The sequence below is a fragment of the Protopterus annectens genome, chromosome 2.part0 (genome assembly GCF_019279795.1).
Source record: "Protopterus annectens isolate FY-2018-M chromosome 2.part0, PAN1.0, whole genome shotgun sequence".
Taxonomy (NCBI): Eukaryota; Metazoa; Chordata; order Ceratodontiformes; family Protopteridae; genus Protopterus; species Protopterus annectens.
Window position 1 is genome coordinate 1,803,669,899 of NC_056728.1, and position 25,519 is coordinate 1,803,695,417.

General features: G+C 41.0%; 1 protein-coding gene across 1 annotated transcript in view; it reads right to left on the reverse strand.

Moving 5' to 3' along the window:
* FBXO42 (F-box protein 42) overlaps positions 1–25,519 on the reverse strand; it is a gene marked incomplete in the record, with an annotated part of 1,591,641 nt that overhangs the window by 1,089,096 nt on the left and 477,026 nt on the right. Inside the window, 1 exon segment of the mRNA XM_044061846.1 lies at positions 11,721–11,855. Coding sequence (XP_043917781.1) covers positions 11,721–11,855 — 135 coding nt within the window.

Here is a 25,519-nt window from a genome sequence, read left to right on the forward strand (position 1 = left end):
ACCAACCCATGTCAAACCTCCTACTTTACTATCTCCCTTAAATTGCAATGTATTACATGGTTATACCTGGGATGTGGTACTACAATGATCACTTTCCTTGCCAGGTTTTATTTTGCACCATACTACTCTGCTTAATTCTATCAGTTTTTTCTGAACTGTACTTGCTGTGTGCAAATACTGCATTTATGTGATCCACATTGCTGCTGTTGATATAACTTTTATTCACTGTTATGGCTATTTTGCAACAAGGAAAAGGCTGAAACTGGGCTCCAATGATCCACTTCACCTACCTGCAAAATAAAAGTAAACTTCACCTCAAGGTAAGAGGTCTCCTTAAAAGAAAACTCCACCCTACAACTGAAATAAAATCTGTTTTTTTTTCACTGTTTCCTGACCTATTTTAACCCATCAAAATCACCAAGTGCTTTATTTATAATTTTAGTCCGTTTTCCACAACATGGCTACCAATGGGGCTTGATGCATCAAGGTGATCTTGTTCTCCCTCAACCCCCTCTTTCTCATAACGCTTTGTACAACTCATGCCAGACATAAGTAATTTTCAATTCCCATGCCTTTGACATATAATGGGATTCATGAGGGTCACTGTTTTCTTTACCTTCTGTAAAAGGACTGTATTTTCTGTCTGTAATCACCCTCGTTTATGTTTGGCTCAGTCCTTGTATTACACTACACTTAGAAGTTACCCAGCTACAGCCAGAAAAGTGAGACTTAATTGCAGACCTTTGTTCAGGGTTTTCTTCTGTAATCTAGGAGGAATTGATTCTGCAAGAGTCTCAGTGCAGTAACAGTTTTAACACCTCTGGAGTAGTGTGGCGGGGAAGAGGAGACTCGATTCCTTTTGAACTACAAATGAAAACACTGAACAAGGGCCTGCAATTTAGTTACTTTTCTGGCTGTAGTTGGATAACTTTTAAGTACACTGTAAAACAAGGTCAGAGCAAAACATAAATGAGGGTGATTAGAGACAAAAAACAGTCCTTATAAAGAAGGTAAAGAAAACAACAGTGACCCTCACAAATCTCACTATTTGTCAATGGCATGGGAATTTAAAGTTACTTCCTTGTGTCTGGCATGAGTCATACAAAGCATTATAGGAAAGAGTAAGCTGCCTATCGGGCGCTAGAATCCGCCACATAACACAAGCACTCGGGTCACTCCACAGCAAGTACAAATATGACACAGTCATTGTCCATGCTGGTGTGAACGACCTGAGACGTACCTCCCTGGACTGCATGAAAAGAGACATAGAGGAGCTCTCTGATTATGTAGCCCAGGCAGGTATGACCCTAACCCTGAGCAGTATCCTTCCTTCACCAAGAATGATGCCACAATATAGAGACAAGATGATCAGCTTTAACAATTGGCTTAATGTCTGGTGTCATTCAAAGGGAATCCAGTGTCTGTCTGCCTGGGATGACATGCTTGACAAGCCACGCTGCTTCAAGGAGGCGGCTTGCACCTGTCACCCTGGGATTCGGATATTGGCTAAGGCTCTTGCCACCCCATAGTGCCTTTTTAGGCAAGGCTCAAATTCTAAACCTACCACCCTAGAAAACAAAAATGGGAAGAAATTGAGGGTAATGCTGCTCAATGCCAGAAGTCTAAATCTCAGAATGCCGAGGCCCTTCTCAGTATGGAGAACATCGATGTCTGTGCTGTAACTGAAACCTGGTTCAAGGCTCCTGAGAGCACCCGGCACTATTAGGTTTTACCTCATATCATGCGTTCGGCCCCAAACCCGGACCACTCCACAAAAGGAGGGTGTATCCATATTCATAAAGGATACTCACACCTCCAGGTTGGTGGCAACGCATGAAGCTTCGAAACCATCCAGGTGCAACTAACAATAGGCAAAACTGCTCTACAAATTGTAGCATGCTACAGGCCACCCTCTCAAACTCAGGAACCCCACACAGCCTTCCTGAAGACACTGGGGGGTATAAATGTATCTCCAAACACCATCATATTGGGTGACTTCAACTACCCGAATATAGACTGGGAACATTACTCAAGCCCTAACTTTCTAGCCCACAGTTCCTGGAGTTCATAAATTCAAATGCTATGGAACAGCTAGTCACTGTTCCACGAGAGGAGAAAATATACTAGATCTCATTGTCACAAACATGGGGACAAAATGCTCCACACGGAAGTATATCCCTCATTGGTGAGATCTGATCATAAACTAATCTCACTGGAAATCCACATCCCCCACCCCAAACAAAAAGACCATAGTGAAGAACTTCTCTAAAGCAAACTTCACACTACTCAAGACTGGTGTGGTATCCTTCAAGGCCCCTGAGTCAGAGGAAACCACAACCCAAGCTGGGAAGCCCTTACAAATGCCTTCTATGAACACCTCCAGGACTGCATGGATCAGGCAATCCCAAATAAAACCAAGACTCTTTCCACAAAGGGCAAGCGTCCAGTCTGGTGGACCCCAGCCATTAACAAACTTTACAATAAGAGGAGAAAGCTATTACATGATAGAACAAAATCCATAAAAGGGAAGTCACCCCTGATCATTATTAGTAAAAAATACGAGCACTCATAAAATCAACTAAGGCCAATTTTGAGAGAAAATTGCCATGGATTCAAAGGACAATCATAAGGCCTTTTTCAGCTATGTTAGGAACCTGGGTGGAAACTCACAGATATGCTCAGAATTAGTCCAAAATGATACAAAATCACTGAACCCACAGACATTGCCAACATACTGGCAGACAGGTTCAGTGCAAACTTCACCCCTCTCCCTAAAGGAGAGATAACTATCCCAGCCGAGTGTAGCCTCGGACATCTCAAATGCAGGTGAAAGCTGCTCTCTCTAAAGCTAAAAACACAGCATCAATGGGACCGGATGGTGTCCCGGCTGTGTGCTACGAGCTAAATGAGGAATTAAACCCGCACATAAGGCAGCTGTTTAATCTCAGCCTTACCACAGGATACGTGCCCAAGGAGTGGCGTACGGCAACTGTGGTCCCACTCCACAAAGGTGGCGCCTCTGCGGGCCCTGGTAATTACCGCCCCATAAGCTTAACAAGTCTAGTCTGCAAAGCTATGGAGAGGATCATAATGGAGCTCATAAACAAAGATATAGGGGACTTGCAGACATTGGACCAGACCCAGTTTGGCTTTGTCAAGGGAAGATCATGCCTTTTGAACTTGGTCGACTTCTTCGAAATAGTCACCAAGGCCATTGATGAGGGAAAGGCAGTCCATACAGCCTACCTTGACCTTGCAAAGGCTTTCGACACAATACCCCACTCGGTATTGTAGAAAAACTTACCAGCTTAAATGTAAACCCATATGTCACAAGATGGGTTGCAAACTGGCTTAAGGACAGAACCCACAGGGTTAGAGTTGCTGGCGCTGTGTCAGACTCCAAGCCGGTCACAAGTGGTGTCCCACAGGGCTCGGTCCTTGGCCCCCTATTGTTTGGCATCTACTTCTCAGAAGTACAGGCCAACATGGGAGGACTTTGGCTGACAAAGTTTGCAGATGACTGCAAACTGGGCGCCATAGTGGAAAGTGCATCGGACACTGATATCCTTCAGAAGGGACTCACGGAAACAGATAGATGGTGCCAGAGCCATGGCCTGAAGTTAAACGCCAAAAAATGTATAGTCATACCCTTCGGGAAAAAAGTACAGTTTTGTACCTACCATAAATGTAGATGTTCGAGGATTCCATTGCTGCAGTCCTTACTATTGGGTATAGTCCGCATCCAGTCGGCCCGAATACCAGAGTATAAGGCTGACGTCGGTCAGGGCGCATTAGACTGACGTCAGTACGTCAGGGTACTAATGCGCATGACCGGCGTCATATCCTCAGTCTTTTCTTGCCCCAGATGTCAGAAGACCCTAAAAAGACAAGGCCCAAAATACCTGCACCAAAACATGAACAATATATACAAAAATATAAGCAGGTAAACTCACCTACACAACTACCCCTAAACACAGAGGGGAAGGAGGGAGGGTAAATTGGACTGCAGCAATGGAATCCTCGAACATCTACATTTATGGTAGGTACAAAACTGTACTATGTTCTTCGTTCCATTGCTGCAGTCCTTACTATTGGGTAGAATCCCAAAGCAGAGGTAAGGGAGGCTGGCAAATCATAAAGAAGCAGGAGCTGACAACATGCCTTGCAAAACAGCTGTGGCAAAACCAGCCCTAGACTTAGAGTAGATAGGAAGGTGATAATGCTTAGAGAAAGTATGCACTGAACTCCAAGTAGCTGCTTCCAAAATATCCTTAGTTGCCACCCCGTAGAAATGCTGTTGAAGTGGCAGTAGCCCTAGTGGAATGAGGCCTAATCCCGCTGAAACCTCCTTGCCATGATGGGAATAACAAAATGCAATGCAAAAGCCAATCCACCTAGAAATAGTTTGTTTTGACACAGGCTTGCCCTGCGAACTCAAAGCAAAAGAAACAAACAACTGCTGAGACTGCCTAAAATCCTTAGTCCTGCTTAAGTAATACGCAATTGCCTGTGTACATCTAAAGTATGCAAAATCTTTCTCCTTTATTTTGGGGGTCTGCATAAAAAGTAGGCAAATGAATAGTTTGGTTTAAAGCCACACTAGAAACCACCTTAGGCATAAAGGAAGGATTAGTGCGTAATGATACCCTATCCTTATGGAAAATCAAAAGGGCTCGACTGCCATAAGGGCCTGCAACTCAGACACCCTTCTTGCAGAAGTAATAGCCAACAAAAAGCAGTCTTCCATGACAAATATTTCAATTCAGCAGTAGCCAGGCTCAAAAGGTTGTAGAGTAAGTTTTTCCAACACAAAATTGAGATCCCAAGCAGGAGTAGGAGCTCTGGGGTCTTATATTTTTGCCCTCTAAGAAACTGCTTGAACAAAGGATGAAAACAATGGTGGGTCACAATCATAGTGAGCTGAGATTGCTGCAGCATGAATCTTAATGGAAGAGAAGGACAGACCCTTGTCCAGTAACTCAGTAAGATATTGATGAGCCATACTCAAATTAGGCTCAGAAATCTCCAAATTCTTTGCTTTACTCCAAAATAAAAATCTCTTCCATTTTGCTGCGTACACTTTCCTTGTACTAGGTCTTCTAGCTTCCCTAATTACATTTAAAACTTGTTGAGGAAGTTGAGACCTGCTGCGTTTCAACACAGAATATGCCAGGCTGTCAGATGAAGAGAGTGAAGCTTGACATTGAGCAGATGACCGTCCTGCTGGGATAACAGAGGTGGAATCAAAGGTTAAGGCCATGGAGGCTTCTTTACCAGACACCGTAGTAGAGGGTACCAGTGTTGCCGAGGCCAATCTGGAGCTATCAAAATCATCCTTGGCCTGTCCTGTCTGACCTTTAACAGTACCTTTGGAAGAAGAGGCAGAGGTGGAAAGGCATACACATGAAGGTTTGTCCAACTGAAAGACAGAGCATCCACTTTCCAAGCTGTGTGATGAAACCCCTTTGTGCAAAACTGTGGCAGCTGGTGGTTTAGTGGAGAAGCGAACAGATCTATGTCTGGAGTTCCCCAAGACACTGTCAATTTCTGAAATACATGAAGATCCAGTTTCCACTTGTGGGGATCCATGATTTGTCTGCTTAACACATCTGCTAAGGAGTTCTGTGCTCCTGGCAGAAACCTTGCCTGAAGAGTTAGGTGCAAGCGTGGCAGTCTCCCATAAAATCATTGCTTGCCTGCATAGAGGATAAGAATGTGTTCCCCTTGTTTGTTGAAGTACCACATGACAGTTGTGTTGTCTGTTAGAATCAACACCTGCCCTGGAAGAAGTAACTCCTTGAAAGCCAGCAATGCGAACTGGACTGCTAACATCTCCTTCATGTTGATATGTAGATGCTGTAGTCTGGCAGGCCACTTGTCTTGTATCCACTTTCCATTTAGATGAGCTCCCCAAGCAATGTCTGAGGCATCTGTCGGTAAAATCTGACTCGCCTCTGGCGGGTCACAGAGAGTCCCTTGTTTAGGTGACATTCCTGAGCCCACCACAAAAATTCTCTTTGAAGGCAAGGTATTATTTGAATGACAGTGTCTAAATCCTGGCAGTGCTGTGTCCATACATTTTGAGATACCATTGTAACTTCCTCATATGCAGTTTGGCATTGGGAAGCACCAGAATACAAGATGCCATGAACCCTAATGCTTGTAGGACTGTCTCTGCAGTCAGCACGGACTGATGAGATAGTTGATGGAAGTAAAGTGATAGACTCTTTAGTTTGTCCGGGGTTAAAAAGGCCATCTGGGCTGCTGTAGTCAGTCTCACACCCAGAAAGCACATGTCTTGAGAGGGTACTAGACTGGACTTTATTTCGTTCACAGAATACCCTAGGCATCTTAGCACTGCTATAAGATATTCCAGATGCTGTAGAAGGTCTTCCTTTTCTTGAGCCAGAATCAGGCAGTCGTCTAAATAAGGATAGATTTGAAGTCCTTGTAGCCTGAAGTAAGCTATCACTGGAGCCAGAACCTTTGTGAATACTCTGGGCGTAGATAAGCCAAAGGGCAATGCAGAGAACAGATAATGAGAATCTCCAGCTCGAAACCGCAGATACTTCCTGTAACTTAGCCTGATAGGCACATGAAGGTAAGCTTCCTTGAGATCTAAAGTTACCATCCAGTGATCTTTGCCCAGCAGGGTAAAAGCTGTTGTAACGTCAACATCTTGAACTTGGGAATGTCCAGATAAGTGTTGAGGAGAGATAAATCCAAAAGCAGTCTCCACGTGTTCCCCTTCTTTGGTACTAGGAACATGAGAATAAAATCCTAGGCCCCTTTCTGATACAGGGACTGGCTGAATGATGTCCAACACCCATCTGTCTTGAGTAATTAAATCCCAATTTTCTTTGAAAAGAGACAGACGTCCTTCAAAGGAGCTGCCAGGCGAGAATCTACTGGCAGCTGAAAAGGCAGGTCATTGGGTCTGTTTACGAAAGGACTGACCTGCCCTCACCAGAAGTCTGAGCAGGTGAACTCCCTGTTCTAGGCCTAAAAGAACCTTGAGCCCTGCCCTACCACGTCTAGACCTACCCCTAGACTGGGAATCATAAGCAGGATATGTCCACCCCTTAGCAGGCCAATTTCTACTAAACTTGGTGGCTGTACCTGCAAAAATCTTTAACAGTTTGCATAGACTTAGCTTTGTCCTCCATTTTCTTTAAAACTGCTTCCACAGGTGAACCAAACAACACATCAGACTGTAAAGGAGCATCCAAAATCCTTGTCTTAACATGCTCAGCCAAATTTTGATCCCTCAACCAGGCATGCCTGCGAAGAACAGAACTAGTGGCAGCCACCCTCGAGGAGGCCTGCACAGCATCAAAACCACATTGCAAAGAATGCTTGCCCACTTGTTCAGACACAAACTAAATCCAGCAAGTCTTTACAATCAATACCTTCCGCCAAAGCATCCACCTTAGATTTCAATTGTGAAAGGAGATAATTTTGATATTTCAGCATGTGAAACTGACAATTCAACGCTCTCATGGCTAGAGTGAAAGAAGTATACACTTTCTTACCCCACCTATCTAACGCCCTTGCCTCTTTGTCAGTGGGAACAGGATTTTTAACCACGGAGGCCTTAACACCTTTAGGCCCCTGAGAAACAGTTTCTGGGTCGCCCTAGGACTCTAAACAAATACTTATGAGCTTGGGCACCCTATAGTACCTATCAGGTTTAACAGGAGCAGGAGGCAAAGAATCAGGGTTCAGGAAGCCTCTGCAAAAACATCTTCCACCACATTCAACACAGGAGGTATAGCTAAGGGCCTATGCTGGGGTAAAACAAGAATTCCCTAAGCCTCTTCCTGGAATCAGAGTAATCCTGGCCTTCCCATTTAAAGTGCTCCCTCATGGAATGCAGAGTCTCTGAAAATGAAAAATCCTCAGGAGGAGAAGCGAAGGAGTGGCATCATCCACATCAGAATCAGAATAATGAGGATACTCCTGCAAATCTTCCAGAAGACTCAGAAGCCCCTGAACCCTGTTCAAAACTGTCAAACTCTGGTTCCACTCTAGGCCTCTTATCAGGAGGCCCCATACAACCTCTAATCATAGTAATCAAATCTTCTGCCATTTTAAGCATATGTTTCTTAGGTACAGAACCCGAAATGCTAGGAAGCCCTACTGAAGCTGAAGTTGGCCTACCTCTAAAAGAAGTTTTGGCAACAGAAGGAGAGGCTCTAACTACTTTGGGAAGAGAGGGAAGAATAGTCACCTGAGAAGCCCCTCAGCCTGGCCTGCCTCCTGAGAGGTACATCCTGTAACAGTAAAGTTTCTGCCGGAGACTCCATAGAAACTCCTGGCAAAACCTCTGGCTCCACTGAGCCACCTAAAGAACCGACGTCCGGGACTGCCGGTTCATCAACCCTAGGCTTCGCTGTTTTGTCCTTGCGCTTCTTGGGCCGGAGCATCCGGCGGCATTTTATAATTGCGCTTCCCAAACACTAACCTGGCACAGTCTAACCTCCTCTTAATAGTGCGTTTGTTAAACCTAGCACAAGAGCGGCAACCAACAACGTCGTGCTCAGGCCCTAAACAAGGTATACACAATGTATGGTAATCCCTATGAGGTATTTGTTTCCCACAAGAAATACAGTTATTCACTTTTCTGACATCCGGTTAAATACTGAGGCAAGAAAAACCAAAATGTTCAACTCTGATTCGGTCTGAAACTCCGGTTTGAAATATTTCAGAACGCCAACCTGCACTCAAAACTGCTTCTGCATCGGACCACGCGGCAAAAGACTGAGGATATGGCGCGGTCATGCGCGTTAGTACCCTGGCGTACTGGCGTCAGTCTAATGCGCCCTGACCGGCGCCAGCCTTACTCTGGTATTCGGGCCGACTGGATGCGGACTATACCCAATAGTAAGGACTGCAGCAATGGAAAACGAAGAACATCAAGGTAACCCCAAGCTACCATATAGGTGGCAATCCACTAAGCACAGAAGAGGTTATCAGGGACCTGGGGACCCAGGTTGACAGTGGCCTTTCTTTTGACACTCACATTGCTAAAGTGGTTAGAAAGACCTTCTACATTGCCCACCTGATCATGAAGGGATTCACATCCAGATCTAGTGAGGTCATTGTTCCCCTGTACTCTTCACTTATCAGACCAATGATACAATGCCCCATTAGGGATGTATCTCACCCGACATCTGCAGCAATTGGAGAGACCCAAAGTTCCTCACCAAAAGGATAAAGGGACTCCAAAATCTGTCATATGCTGCCAGATTGAAGAAACTCCAGCTCTATTCAGTCGCATACCGTCTGCTCAGAGGTGACATGTGCCTGACATACAAGGCCATGTCCACCACGGAATTAATGGCCATGCTCCAACTCCCAAAATCCAGATCCACCAAAACCACTAGAGCAAGCGACTTAAACCTTAGCACGGATATAAATAGGGCGTGCTGGAGGGATAGATTTATCACTCAGAGACTCCCTATGCTGTGGAATAAAATCCCGGTCCATGTGAGGCAGAGCACCTCGCTGACTCTGTTCAAGAGAAATCTAGACCTGTGGATGGGAGATCGTAGGTTTACCCCGGGAATCATCTTTGGGTCACTGCTGGACAGAGGCACAACAAACTAATGGGCACAGTATTTTTTCATATAAGGTAGGCTTATAAATGCCTTAGGGCAGATAGCCTAGTATAAACCTATGAACCTATGAACCTATAAGATGGGGGCAGGAGGAGAACAAGACCACTGTGGTACATCAAGCTAGGGTTTCCACCTTTTTAAATGCCCACAGTGGGACATTTTTGGTACATACATCAGATTTTTGCAGGCCGAAACGTACCCACGGCCAGTACAAAGGACAGAACTTCACTTTTTAGCCTAAATAAAAGCTTATTCTTGTAGCATTTTAGTTGTGTATTCTGTTTCTTATAACATTTAGGGGTTTCAGATACAGAATAACAGTTTTATGCAATTACATAGAATATAGGAAATAATTTTGTCGTAAAATCTCAGGACATCTGCCATTTTTACAATTTTTTTGCAGGACACAACTGCCCAAAGAGGGACTGTCCCTCGCAAAGTGGGACAGGTGGTAACCCTACATCAAGCCCCACTGGTAGCCATGTTGTGGAACATGGGTTAAAATGACAAAGTACTTGGCGTGATTTTGAGGTTAAAATAAGTCAGGAAACAGTGTGAAAAAAGACTTTTTTAGTTCTAGGGTGGAGTTTATTTAACACAAGCTGAATTCAGTGACGCAACAAACGCAAATCAGCCTGCCAGAAAAGCTCAAGAGGGACCTCTCAATGGGTTGACATCAGAAAGAAAATTCTTGCCTATCAATTGGCTAGCGGAAAAACCCTGAAGAGCTAAACCTAGTACACTAGCAATACAATTATTTCCTCAGCAAATGGAACTCATTAATGCAACGTTTCTTTTCACAGTGTTCCCAGAGCCATGCGGTGTGGATACACATACCTTAACAAGTGTTAGTGATATCTGTTCATTGATGGATGCTATTAAAATCAAGTAAACTTATTTCATTAAACAGACTGAATAAAAACATGAGCAGCATAGGAGTCCATTCAAGCTGAGACTAAACACATCTGTTAAGCAGTAGTGAAGAACCAGAAAAAGCAGTTTCATCCTAGTCTGTACAGAACATTAATAGTCTGTGGTAGAACACTTCAGTTATAGCAAATGAGGAATGAGATATGCATTACCTATGAAGCAAGTCAGTTTTAGCACTACATTTTTCTTTTATTCCCCATTTTCTTAAAGGACTAATGGCACTACGACAGAAGGACTAAGGATAGACTAGGATAAGAAGGGGGAAAGAATATTTTGCTTAAGACTTATTTGGAACCTAAGTTCAATTTTGCAGTTTGGAGTATTTAAAATGTCATTTAAGTGAAGCTTCTTTCTTTAAAAGTGCTGCAAGCTATACATTTACTTCCTGCCATGCAAGGATGGACTTTCACCCCCCATCAGAAGTACGTGACACACTCCTGTGACTCCAGACACTTGAGGTAACTGCAAAGTTTGATTTGCTTGTACACCTTAAGGTTTTTGGGCAACATGACTCCAACCCCCACAGCCCTGCTACTTAGACACTGACTCCACAAATAATTGTACTGCAGAGAAAGAGAAAAACCAAAATACTCAAACCACAAATTTATTCACCTTCATTTGTATTTTGTTTCAGTAAATGCCAACTACAATCCTTGCATTTTCAAACAGGCCCCCAAGTATGTGTACACAAAACTCAAGACTGGAACTAAAATGCATAATCACGCCATTTTGCAGGATAACTAGAAACTGCAATTTCTAAATTAACATTATATCCCATACAGTGTACATACAGGTATGGAAAAAGGTATAACCAGCTTCTACTCTAAACTTAGAACCACACCATTACTTTGAACATGAAAGCAATTCAGTGATGATCTACTGAAATTTAATATCCAAAATGCCAAATACTGCCACTTTTACCTACTCAAGTACTCGTCTTCCAGTCCAACACCATTACAACCATTTTGAGACAAGCCAGAATAATGTTACAATCTTGTTCCAGATTAGCAAAGCAGGCACCAAACAACTGTTGCAAGAAGCCTGAGTAACACATTCTGCATGTACTGAAGTGACAAAGGACAGCTTTGTCATGACCATATATTGATATGACTTAGAACTCAAGAATTACTGCCTTACAGCCTTATAAAAAACAGAATGTTGCTTTCCTACCTGATGCTAAAGGTCGGATCCATTCTTTGCTGTTGAGATCAAGCCTCCACAGATCATTGAATGCTGCATTACAACTGCTCTGGGTGCATCCACCAAATACATACATAGACTGATTGGCATCATAGTAGCAAGCACCTAGAGGGAAATTAACAGCAAGTTAAAGCTTACAGAAACAATGAATGACAGACATGATGGTTATTAAACACTACACCCTACAGCCACAGCTTTTAGTTTTGGCTGCAGTAATCAGCTACTAAAGTCTCAGTAATAAAAACATATGAGCGACAATGCACTGGAAAAAATTCTGAGTGACGACTGAAGTCTTATAAGATTACTGCACAAAACATTCATCTTATTTAAGCAAATAACAGTCCAAACTTCCTCAAAATCTGGCATCAGGCTAAATAAAACACCAGAGAAGAGTAACTGAAATTTTCTATGCCTAAAAATAAAATTCAAGGCGCATCATTTTCTAACAAGTAAACATTTTGAACTACAATAAAAACATATGCAACATTTTGCCTTTTTGAGCAATTTGTAAACATTTATTATTTTTCATAATGTAAGCTTGTGGAAAAAGAATTTGTTCAAGGTGTATACTAACAAAAAATTATGGTTTCCAAAAATGAGGTTGGGTGTAGTTTGATTTAATCCTCAAAGCATGCAACATTTTATTACTGTTCAATCTGCCTTTCACGTTGGTTTTCACACCCAGTGGATCACTGTCTAAACTATAATGGAAAGAGGGAATACATTAAGAGATGAAACTGGAAGTGGGATCTTTAGAAAAGAGTAGGAGCAAATTGCAAAGAAAAAACTAACTGAGAACAATACATGCAGAATAATGTTTTGGAGGAGGAAATGAGGTTTAAGGGAGAACAGGAATTGAATGAGCTATGTATTGTTCAATTGACAATGACTGCACAGAAGATTGTGTGTGTTTGAGTAAAGTTTACAACACAAAAATGACAATAAGGCTTGTTTTCATTTTGTATGGACTGCCTGTGGCATAAATTCAATACAGTGATATTTTGTTTAAAGAATCTCTTTGTAAATATTTTAACTCAATATTGTTCAAAAAAAGTGAATACACCGACGCAAATTTACACCAAATAAATCCTTACCAAAACTACTTAAAATGAAAGAAAATTTGTAGCTTAAATACAATCAATTAAATAAAATACAACCCTGTAATAAAGTGCTTATGAGAATTTTTTAAATTACAGTTCTTACGGACATGGATGACTATATAATCAAATAAGTTGTTCACAAAAAAAGCGTCCGATTCCAAGCAACCTCAGACAGCAGAGTTGGCAAACCGTGTGTTGGTGAATAAAAACATTTTGTCTAATCTCTGAAAATGTAGGAATACAACTTTTGAAAATCAAAAGAAAATATATAAGTCTTTATTTGTGTGGGAAAAGACCAAAAGTCTGCACATTTTTGAGGATTAAATCAAACTAAACACAACCTCAGTTTTGGAAACCATAATTTTTTTGTTAGTATACTCCTTGAACAAATTCTTTTTCCACAAGCTTACATAAAGAAAAATACCAAATGTTAACAAATTGTTCAAAAAGGCATTTTTATGCAAGACCAGCAAAATTTCCTCTTGGGATCATAGCTAGGTACTAGGCTATTGGGCCTATACAAGCCTAGTCAAAAGGTACCCTGGATGACCATATTGTATGGCAGAAGGGCTTACTGTGATCTTCAGTGTTCTGCTACCCATAACGTTGTCATGAGATGACTACACAGAGCACAAATTGGTCTAACAGGATGCTTAATGACCTCCAAAAATAGGAAAACTCCATCCCCACACCCTGATGGCTCATTTAAAGATACAACACAAAAAATGGTTTCTTTGTTAAGCCCACTTAGTCTTTCTACAGAAGTGGTAGCAATACCTGTTAAAAAGTTACTTGCCAAGAGTTACCCCAGTATGCTGTGGTAATCAAACCCATGACTGCTACAGGGTCAGAATCTAGCAGCACACAAGTCACTGCATCAAACTGGTAGACAGAACCTCACCTTGAACAGGTTCCCCTTCACACAAGTCAGAACTTTTTGTTCAACTTCCTAGGTAAGTCTGACATTTCCAAACTATGGAGTGCTAGCCTGTGCCAGCTAATCACAGGGTTACTTCAAATGAAACCAGATGCAAAATGGATGGATGTTCTGTTTGTACATGTGTACCTAACAGCTATCAGAATTATATGACCTTCGTGAAGTATACATCTTAACAAATGTACCAGCTACTTACTATGTAGTTCTACTGAGAAACCTTCAATCTCCATACTGAGTGTGATAAAGATACCCAGAAGGTGTTAGTGGGAGGAACTCAAATCAACAGAAGGTATATTATTTCAAATTGTAACCACATGAAGACGAGTTGAGTCAGACCACCACACCAGTAGTCAGACACACCTAGGAAACAATTTAAGGGTATCCTGAAAAGGCTTTACAACTAGTTTATGCAGGAGTCATCACAAATCCCAACTTGAGAATTACCTCTCTGATAAACAGTGGTAAAGTCAGATTAACAAAAGTTAAATACCTACCATAATGATAGACCAGTGTTCTCATTTCTGTCCGATTAAACCTTCGGGTTGTCAGATCTAACAAACACTTTTTATTTTAAAAATCAGTGGATCTAAGGTTCTGACTCCTCCCCTATCAATAATTCCCTCAATTCCAACAAAGTAACTTAGATCAAGTTAGCGGACTTATCACAAGATATTATCTATACTTTACAACTACAGCATCTAGATGCTAGGTGATATAACACCTACAAGTACGATACAAGTATGGAGACTTTCACAGACAAGGTCTCATATAAAGTTGTACCTGGTCACCAGAAGCTATCAGTGACAATACAAGAAGAGGAAAGGAGGGATGCTGAATAGGATGAAAATGAGAACATGGATCATTAAGTTAAGTACCTAACTTTTATATCCAATGTTGGATATTTTCCTGAGAATGGTGAAACCAAAAAACAATCTGGACTGCAAGTCCAATTTAAAATGGGATACATACAAAGGTATGAAAGTACAGTTGTGTACACTTACCATAAATGCAGAAGTTAGAGTGTATTCACTGTTGCAGTCATTTTATTTGGGTAATCCTGCTGGCAGGTTGCCCTCAGTCGGCCTGAATTCCAAAGTCTTGGGTCCTGCGTCTGCTGCTGTCGCCCCCTCCCTGACGCCAGGTCATCAGGGGTATAAAAGAAGCGGCCGATGCCATTTTCTTCAGTTTTTCATGCCCCAGATGTCAGGTGCCCCTGAAAGGGAAGGCCAAATTTTATATATATATATATATATATATATATATATATATATATATATATATATATATATAAATAAATACAAACACCAATATAAACTTTACCTTCATCCACAAGCAAATACACCGCATAGGTTGTAAAAATCAGAGAAGAAAAGATACATTCCAGCAGAGAAAAGGGGGATGGCAGTGGGTAACCTGGACTGCAACAGTGAATACACTAGCATCTACATTTATTGTAAGTGTACACAACTGAACTATGTTCTTCAAGTTTCACTTTTGCAGTAATTACATTTGGGTACAGTCCCAAAGCTAAGGTTGGGAGGCTGGAGCTAAACAGCATTAGGAGCGGCTATTAGGCCCTGCAGAACTGCAGTGGCAAAGCCTGCCCTGGATTTAGAGTAAAGTGGCAGATAATAGTGCTTTGTGAAGGTGTGCACTGAACTCCAAGTAGCAGCCTCTAAAATGGCTTTGGTTGGTACTCCCCTGAGAAAGGCTGCTGAAGTGGCTGCAGCTCTGGTTGAACGTGTAAATCAAACCTGCCAGGGCCAAAACAGAGAAATGACTGGTCACTATTCTTGTACATTCCAGCTTTTTAAATGAATTTTGTTAACAGGGAAAAAGGCAAAGCGTAGAGGAGACCTGCGGCCAATTGTGAACTACCGAATCCCATGGTGACCATCTCTGTGGAAGGATCACGGCAGAGTAACAGCTGCACTGGCTCAGATATGAGATGAGCAGATCACAGAAAGACTGGTCTCAGCAGCTGAAAAATTTGTGTTACCACTGTCTGAAGGACCACTCATGAGGATCAAGAACAGAGCTGCTCAACTCATCCAGTAGTATATTTGACATTCCCAGGATGTGTGTTGCTATCAGAAAATGATGGGAAGACATCAGCCACTGCCACACTTTCATGGCTTCCTGGCAAAGTGGGTATGATGGGTTTTCCTCTGTTTGCTTATATACCCGACTACCACCACACTGTCTGAATGGAAATCAAAGTTTTGGGAAACAAACACAATCATATAGACACTGCCCAGTGCTACACTCATGGCTTCCCAGAAAATGGATATTGTCAGGATCCCATTTGTTGACATACCAGACTACCACCATGCTGTTTTTGCCTGAATAGAAATCACATCCTTGGTGAAGGAGTTCTGAAACACCCACAATGCTAGGACCACCACTCATCTTCAAGATACTGATGTGAAGGTTGGCCTCTAGGAGTGACCAAGCAGTATGAGCAGCCTCCTCTTCAAAATGCCTCATTCCAACCCCAGAAAGGAACTGTCCGTTATTACTGTGGCCCGAGGGCTTGAATGGGAAAATTTTTTCCTTCTGTTACTGACGGGGAGGTTATTGACCATTTGAGGTGGTCTCTGCACATCTATTTGAGGTGAATCTTGGTATAAGGGGGTTAAGACTTTGTGAACTGAGATGGTACAAGAAGTACTCATGTGGTACCTTGCTAGGGGAACCAACACAATCATACAGACCATCAAGCCTAGTAAAGGACTAACCCCTGCTTGAAGAAAAGGATGCTGAATGACCTGCACGGCCACTAAACAAAGATATTATACTCTGGTGTCTGGGAGCTTGGCATTTAAAAGGCTGGGTTTAGATGACATCCAATAAACTATGTGCTGAGTGGGGAACAGCTGACTTAACTACATGACTAATCCCAGTTTCTGTAAAATGTGGAGCAAGAGGTCCAGATGCTGAACCAGAAACTCTCTCATTAGCACTCAAGAAAAATCTTGATGATTGCATGGGAAATAGGAAATTCACCCCTGGGATCACTTTTGCGGCTCTGCTCGACAGTGGCACAGGAAAATAATTTTCTTGGGTGGCAAAAGCCAAAGTACCTTTTTGTCTGGGCTTGTATAGGCCCTAGGGCCGATAGCCTAGAACTTACCTAGGAACCTATGAATCTGTGTGAGGAGCCAATTGTCTAGGTACTTAACCTGAATCCTTTGAAGTCAGAGATGAGCTACCACCGCCAAAATTTTTGTAAACACCCAGGGGGCTGTGGTGAGACTGAATGGCAGGGCTCTGAACTGAAAATGATTGGTCACAGCCAAAAACAGAGAAATCTCCTGGATCGCGCCTCTACTTTTATGCAAGAGTAGGCATCCTAGAGATTAATAGAGCACATGTAGTCCTCCCTTCCTCAAAAGAGGCAATATAAACTGCATCATAACCCTCCAAAACTTTGTGTTGCAAACTGACAAACTACTTTAGTCCAAAATTGGCCCAAGATCCTGCCTACAGAGGAACTAAAAGAGCCTGTAATAGACACCAGATTCAAACTGGTCTTGGGGGACCAGCTGGATGACTTTCATAGCAAAATGAAAACATCTGATGCTGCAGATTCCAACTGGCTGGATGGAATACAAGGAATCTTTATCTTCTTTTGCAGTACAAGAAAAAGGAATGCAATATAATAGCCTCTAAATTACTCCTGACCCCAGGAATCCATTGCAACATTTTTCCAGGCTTGTGGGTGCAAGAATAAGCACCCCCGACTGCTTCCAGGGTGCATCAGAGTAAATTTTCAGGAATGCCAATAGGGTTTCTCAATAAAAGGAATAAGAGTACGCAAATCCCCTGGTAGTGTGGCCTGCCTCTGCCCCTAAAGAGATGCCAGAGTTGCCTCGCCCTTCTCCCTGGAAAGGTGCTCCAGGAATGTCTTGGTGATAACCTTGTGACTTCCTGAACATAATCTTCTTGCCAACCCCTAGTTCCTAGAAAAAGTCCTTTGAGCCTTGGAGAAGCAGATCCCATCATCAGACAGGGTTTTGTAGTCTTGTTCACTCCTGGTAAGCATCTCTAGCATTGAGTCCAAATAGTGTGGAACCATCTAATAGGACACTGATGGATGCCTTAAAACAACCTGCAAAATCTCAAAGATGCACCCAATTATGCTGATGTACGATTATACCAGTCCCTGCTGCCCTAGCTGTACTATCAACCCCTCTGGAGAGAAAACATGGACACAGAGACTACAGCGTAGACAGTTGGGAGCCCATGATTTTCTTAACATCTACTAATGGGTTACAAGAGAGGGACTGGGTAAGCTCCTTGGTCAGGTCCCTCTGAAAACGTATCGTGAGTAAGATGGACAGTTCAGAGCTCTGAATGTGAAAGTGGCTGAAGCTTATACCCATTTTCCAAATCTGTCCATCATCTCCTCCCCATTAGGGGAAGGACAGAATGCTTCTCAGACAGTTCCTTCTTAGTGACTGCTGCTACTACCATGGCATCTACTGGTGGCCCCTGATCTAGTATTTTCCGTCTTTCAGGGCTACAAAAATCTGTAGTGAGGAGTTAAACTGCATCAGGACCCTTCAGGGTCCCCTGAGCCACTATGTCTAAGAGCATAAGTGGGTGGTACCACACAGGACACAGATGAGCCAGTACCAAAGGCCTAGCGGAATACGGACTTGTCTGGTGAAGGAGCTTCAAAGGACCAACCACCTCATTGCTTCATCAATTCTAGGATATCGCCAAAGCTGACATCTTCTAGAGGGGTTCTTTTGGGAACCTTCACCTTTATCCAGATCTGTGTTTTATGTGATAGACTCTGGAGGTGAGCCTAAATGTTTCCTTTTTAAACAATTTCCAAGTACTTTGGTTTCAGGGGAAATTTCAGAAGACAGATTTTAAGACTGGGAAGTCGAACGTCAAATATCATCCAGGCATGATGGAACAGACTGTACCCACTGATGTGAAGAAGTGAAATGAGTCACAAGATACAACAGGGGCTGGGATGGATCGCAGCTTGAAGATGGCTCCGGACTTCTTGCCCAAACTAAAACCCCTTTTAATGCCTCTAAAGCAAAGGCTGTGATAGAAGCCAAAAGAATGTCCCCTTACCTGATCACGATCTGTGAGGCTGACCTCAGACCTGAGCTATCAACCATCTAAGCCTTGAGAGAGATACAGACTGCTCCAAAAGCTTCAAATTCAACTTCACCCCCGGGAAACATGTCATCAGAAAGCAGAGTCCAGAAAGTACAGATGTACCAAAGGAACCCCAAATCCTGGAGTCAAAGTTAAGTAATGTTTGGTAAAAGTATACAGAGAAGAAAAAGCTGCTAGAACTCTACATGCATCTATGCTAAAATTACAGTGAATACAAACGAGCTCAGTAATATAACCATCATGCCAAAGCACTGATAAAAGATGAGACATTGTGGAATTTTGCTGTGCATCAACAACCACGCACACACAGACAGACAGATAGGGGGACAAGCACCTGCAATAATTACCTTACTTAGATGTTACAAGGTTTGGGAACAAACGTCAAGTGAAACGCTGGCCAGGAAATTAACAAGACTTTGGTATTAAAACAGATAGCTTCAAAACACAGAAGTCAGTTTAGAAAAACAGAAGTTTAAAAGTCCAGAAGTCCAAAGTTACAGAAACTACAGAAAACAGTACAGTTTGTTTTAATTCTGAAGTTACAAAACAAGGGTTTGTTCAGAGTTCAAAAATAGGTAAGAAATCATTTCAGTCTTCAGAGCTACAGAAATTTGAATTTTCTAACTGCAGTCTTCAGTTACTACAGCTTCAATAACTCAATCAGCATTATCATTTGAGACGGTTTTCAATATCAAGACCATCTAGCACAATGTATGCTGCTATTTACTTTACCATAACAAAACATCTGTCTAATCTGTTTTTGTCCTTCCTCGACCATTAGTGTTTCGCATCTGACTTCAGCCACTTCACACTTTAGATCTGTAGCTCAAGTTCCTCCCCTTAACCATAATCCCTTCCAAATCCCTAATTACCCAATATAAAATTTGCCCTTTGATATTACATTGTAAAAAGTACGTATAAGATATAGAAACCTGAAAGTAGAGATATCAGGAACTCAGACAGGGAAAAAGTTAAAAGGTACACCTCCAGGTAATACCAGGCAAATACAGTATCCCCTACTAATGGAAGTGAGACTGGAGGGACAGAGGTTGAGGAAGGATGAAAACAGACAAAGCTACATCATTATGAGTACATAACTTTTGTATGCTCCTGCTGTCTTTTCTGTCTGTTCCTCAACCACTGGGACAGAGTCCCCAACTAGTAAATACTCCAGGGTTGTATCATGAAAGGATATTCCAGAGTACAGCAGAGTGAAACACTGCTGTCTCAAGGCAAAATGTCCAACTTGTAATGAGCTATGAAAGTATGAGCACTGGACCAACAGCATAAATGTCTTGCTAAGAAGGTAAAGGGGGTGGAAATTGAATTCATAAGATGGTCTTGAGGTAGTCTTGGTACACTCAAACCTTTTTGCTTTTAACATGAAAAATAATCAACCACCTAGCTAAAGTGACTTTAGACAGACTGCCCAAATTTAGCCAGTGAAAAGGAAATAACTCATCAGATTTCCTGAAACTGTTTTATGGAGACAGAATCTTAGCTGTCTGCAGACATTCAACAAATTAAGCATATATTCTTTACTAGAAAATTTTGGAAAGAAAACTGGAAGATTAATGGATTAGTTAAGGGCAAATTCTGATGGCACTTGCAGGAGAAGGGAAGGACTAGTAAATTACAAAGGGAAACCCTGTCCTTATGAAGGAAGCTTGCAAGACAATTTTTGGGAGTTCAGACACTCACCCGGCAGATGAAATGGCAAATAAAAATATGTTATGACAAAAATTTCAATTCAGCTTTTGCCACTGGCTCAAACGGAGCCAGAGTCAAGGCCTGAGTGAGAACTGCCAATTCCAAAGGAGGTGTGGGGTCTTTGACAGCTGGTCAAAGTAAAAGTGTACCTTTGAGGAAAGCTTTGCATGGTCTGAGGGAAGCCAAGGACAAATGGTCTTTACAAATAGGATAACTGGAAACTGCAGCTAATTGTACCTTGATGGTGGAGTAACCCCTTAGTGCCTACGGAACCAGTCGGCTGCCTCTCTTCATAAGCTGTCCGATCACCCTACCTGTCTTAACCTTGAACAGGTCAGAAGGTGGGGAAGACCAACTCCATCCTGAAACCAAGAAGCTATCTCAACTGCCGTCTCCCTCACTAGAAAAGTTAATACTGCACAGCTGAACTGAGTCTACAGTATGACCCTACAGCCTAGATGCCCACAAACATAAATGGCTCTTGAATTTCGACAGACACCAAAAACGAAATAGTTTTTACAGTTTGCTTCTTTTTACCAGTTTAGCTCTATTTTTACTATTTTTTTACTTTAATCAAACATCAAAATAGAGCTTACAGCATAAAAACATAGAATTAAAGGTTAAATTACAGCATAAACCTTGAATTAAAGGTTAAAGGATTCTGTTACAGACCCTAAAGCTCCTGGGGTCTGGATTAGCCCTGCTGTGTTCGGGCTCGCTCCGCAACCCTCCCTGCCCCCCAAATCTCACCCTCCCCTAGTGCTGCTAAATGTATAGCTACAGTCCCACGCTCCTCTCCACAGAACCAATCAACATTTCCTTAGTCATAGGACCTACCCTAAATACAAAACCCTCCCTATTTTTTTACTTTAACCTTGTCTATTGCCCTCCCATCACCATTTTTAAACATTCGTTATTTAAAAACCTCTACAATGCCTCTACAAATCTTAACCTCACCTTTCAAATTAAAGCCTTCCTATTGCCTTATACCCCCTGCTGATAATTTACCTATCTTCTCACAGCCTATGAACATGTTCTCCTCCCAGGCTCTTAGTACCCCAGATCAATACTCCTGATCTATCAAACTTTAATCACCCACTACTCCTCCTATCTAATTCGCTTACTACAAAAATACAACATCCCATTCGAGACAGGTTAGTCAACCCTACAACTAAATACTATTACAAACTCTTATTTAAACTCCAGAAACTTGTAATCAATTCACAAACTAACCTCATAGTTGACAAGGAAATAGATGAATTTGCCTCAGACATAGTCTACAGTTTTACTTCAAAATATTTCAGCTACAGTTTCTGTACAACCCTCTCTGCCAGTGCAACCTTCTTTAGCACCAGTCTCACTGCAGCAGACTATTGGTTCTAACAGTTAAAGTTCTTCTGGATCAAGACATGTTTCTGTGGGCAACAGTAATATTTCAGGTAGAGGTGCTACTATCATCTCAATCCCCAGCACTTCATTCACCGACTGCAGTTGGGGCGATCTCCAACATTCAACCAGCATCCTTTATTACTGCATCCCCGTTACTCCTTTGCCCCATAATTCTACTATAAACAACCCTTTACTGTTCTTAAGCAATGAAGGTGTTTCTTGCATGCATTTAAAAACAGGCTTGTCTCCATTTCCTCGAGATAAAAATCAGGACATGCCTGTTACCACTAGAAGCAGAGGTAAGGCAGTTTCTTTTAGGGGCAGAGGTCGGCCCGTATCACAGAAATGCAACTGTTCCACGGATCTCTACTAGTGCACCGAGTTCTCGGAGCTTTTCTTTGAGATCTGACTCTTTTTTGGTAGGAATCAACAAAGAGGCAGACCGAAAATGTCTCCAATGCGCTGGCTCTCATATTTGAACTCATGTAGAGCTCCCAACAGCATCAACATTGACACAGGCAATTTAATATTAATTTATGTAATCTGTCTGATGGTTCTTTTTTGAAGAATGGTTTTGAACACTAACTAGTTATTATGAGCACTCTAACTCAGGTTGTAGTGCACATTGTTTCTCCAATTTATAAGCGTTTAATTTAACTATGAGATGTTTTTCAAACAGCAGTATCAGCCTTTTAAAGTTGGGTTTTTCATTCATCCCAGTCTTCCGTGCAGATATTTCTGCTTTGCTTATAGATTTGAGATTGTATACAAGAAAGTTAAACCTTAAACTTTTGCATCAGAGGGTTCGGACAGAATAAAAGTGTTGGTTCTGATTACAATGAGTCAGATGATAGTGTATACCCCTACAAATTACCTATCAAAAGGAGCTTATACAACCCTCCTTTATGTAATGCACTACACATCTTTTCTAAACTGTGAAAAGGATTTAAGCCTGCTTTCAGAAAGTAGCAGATATAAATGGTTTAATCTTTCTAATCAACAATTAGTTGATATGAAGAATTTTGTAGCAGACAAGTCCCTTAGAACAATGAGAGCAGATAAAGGCTCAGGCATAGTGTTAATGGAGCAAACCAGGTACATTAATACTCTATTGACTTAAAAAATAGTGAGTTTTATTCTCCCGCAACTATTTCAGATGGTAAAAGAGCATTTAAGGGGATTGACAAATCTATTGCTAGGTTACTTAAGAAAAATCTTATTTCAGATATGGAAGTGTCTTTTATGACTTCTAACAGTCCTCACTTGGGTAAGTTTTTAGGGATACCCAAAACACACAAAGATCAGATCAACCCTCCTTTCAGACACATTGTCTCTAATAAAAGATCTAAAACACAGGGGTATTGCTGAATATATTGATATGGTTCTAAATCCAATTGTTCAAAAGTCACCATACTTTAAGAGATTCATGGGATTTTTTTTATATCTGTTGTACTTGCACCCTCCCCCAGATTATCCAGTTATTTTATTCACATTAGACATTGAATCTTTATATACCAATATCCCTCATGATATAGGATTCAATACTTGGAATGTCATTTAAAGAAATGCACGCCTTTGTCATTTATTTTTCACCAGACAAAAGGGGTAGCTATGGGAGCCACGCTAGCACCAGCTTTTGCAAGCTTAGTTTTAGAATGGTGGAAGATCAATTATTTGATTACATTACCAGGATTTAGTCAGGTGTACCTTTACAAGAGACGCATTGATGATCTATTTTTTATCTGGGAGGGTAGTAAACAACACTTGTTAGATTTTATTGATAAAATGTCTACTTCCATTCCCTTTCTGAAATTTAAGTTGTCAGCTTGTGTTGATCAAGTTAATTTTCTGGATGTACAGGTCTCTCTCAATACTACTACACAGACTTGGAATTCTTTTTATAGAAAAAGCACTTTTAGAAATAATTATTTACATTACACTAGCATACATCCTCAGTTTTTCAAACACAATATGGCAAGAGGGCAATACATTAGATTGTCTAGAATTATCTCTGATGACCTTACCTTCTTTAAGGAATGTCAGATTTTTTACCAATTTCCTATTAGATAGGGGTTACCCAGGAGATTTATTACAGTATCTTTTCAGAAGTTAGTTCCATGAGATGTATTAAATTTCCGCCTATAGTCTTATATGGATTTTCTACTAAATCTTTTTAGATTGTTACACCCTCTGTGGATGAGACTCTACTTATTGCTTCCCAAAGATGCCCTATTATTTCTTCCCCCAACTCCTTTAAGGTAGACTAGCTAAGGCATTGATAGATTTACAGCTTTTCCTATACCTATTTGTACAGATTCAGGTGCTACGAGAGTTTTTGACAATTACTGGGACATATTAACTTCTACTCAAGAGATTAACCTAAAATTGGGTTCTTATCCTATTTTTACTCGTAAGAAAGTTAAAGCTTTGCATTTATTGTTTAAAATAGAGACTCTCCATATTTGGTCTATCCTTCTGTTTCACATTCTTCTAGAGCATGTTTGCTTGTAATTGTATTGCTTGTAAATGGATTTTGACAGGTGATTCCTACACTTTTAAAAATATTTCACTAAACATTTTGATGCTTATTTTAACTGCAAGTCTATTTTGTTGTTTATGCAGCAATTTCTTCTTCATCTTCTGCTTTCTGCATAGGCAAAACTATTCGTAAATCTTCCACCAGAAAAAAGGAACATAATGGTGCTATTAGAAATGCTGACCTTAGCCATGTTTTAGCTAAACAGTTTCTTATGTACTTCTTTTACTGATTTTAAAATCCTTGTTCTTGACTAGGTTCCTTTGTTTTCTGGTGACAAAGACACTTTTAGAAGTTAAGGAATTAAGGTGGCAACTTTTACTTAATGCAGAAGCCCCTCCAGGTATTAATGAAAGTTTAAATATTAAATGCGTTCTTAAATGGACAGCCTAACACTTATACATGACGTACTTTTTCTTGACAGTTGAAGCTTTATATTTTCTCTTTCTGACTGGTCTTTACTAGTGGTGTTCCTGTACACACTATGTTTAGGGGTTGATGTATAATATGTATGACTGCTCTGCAGTGACCTTTGATTTCTTATTTACAGCATTAATAAGATTTACTGCATGTTTATTTACACTCAGGTGTATTAATATTAATAGTTTTTCACTTGTTGCTTTGATATTGCCTCAAGAGCTATGATGCCAATTTACAGCTTTGTATCTGCTATTTATTCTAGAATCATAGTGTACCATTTCATATTTCTAAGGAAGTATAGCACATAAAACTGGATGAAGCGCAATGTATTGCGCTCTGACAGTCAAGTTTTAAAGTTTTTCAATATATATATATATATATATATATATATATATATATATATATATATGCACAAATACATATATATACATATATACATATATATATATATATATATATATACACATGTATATACATATATATATATATATATACACATGTATATACATATATATATATATATATATATATATAC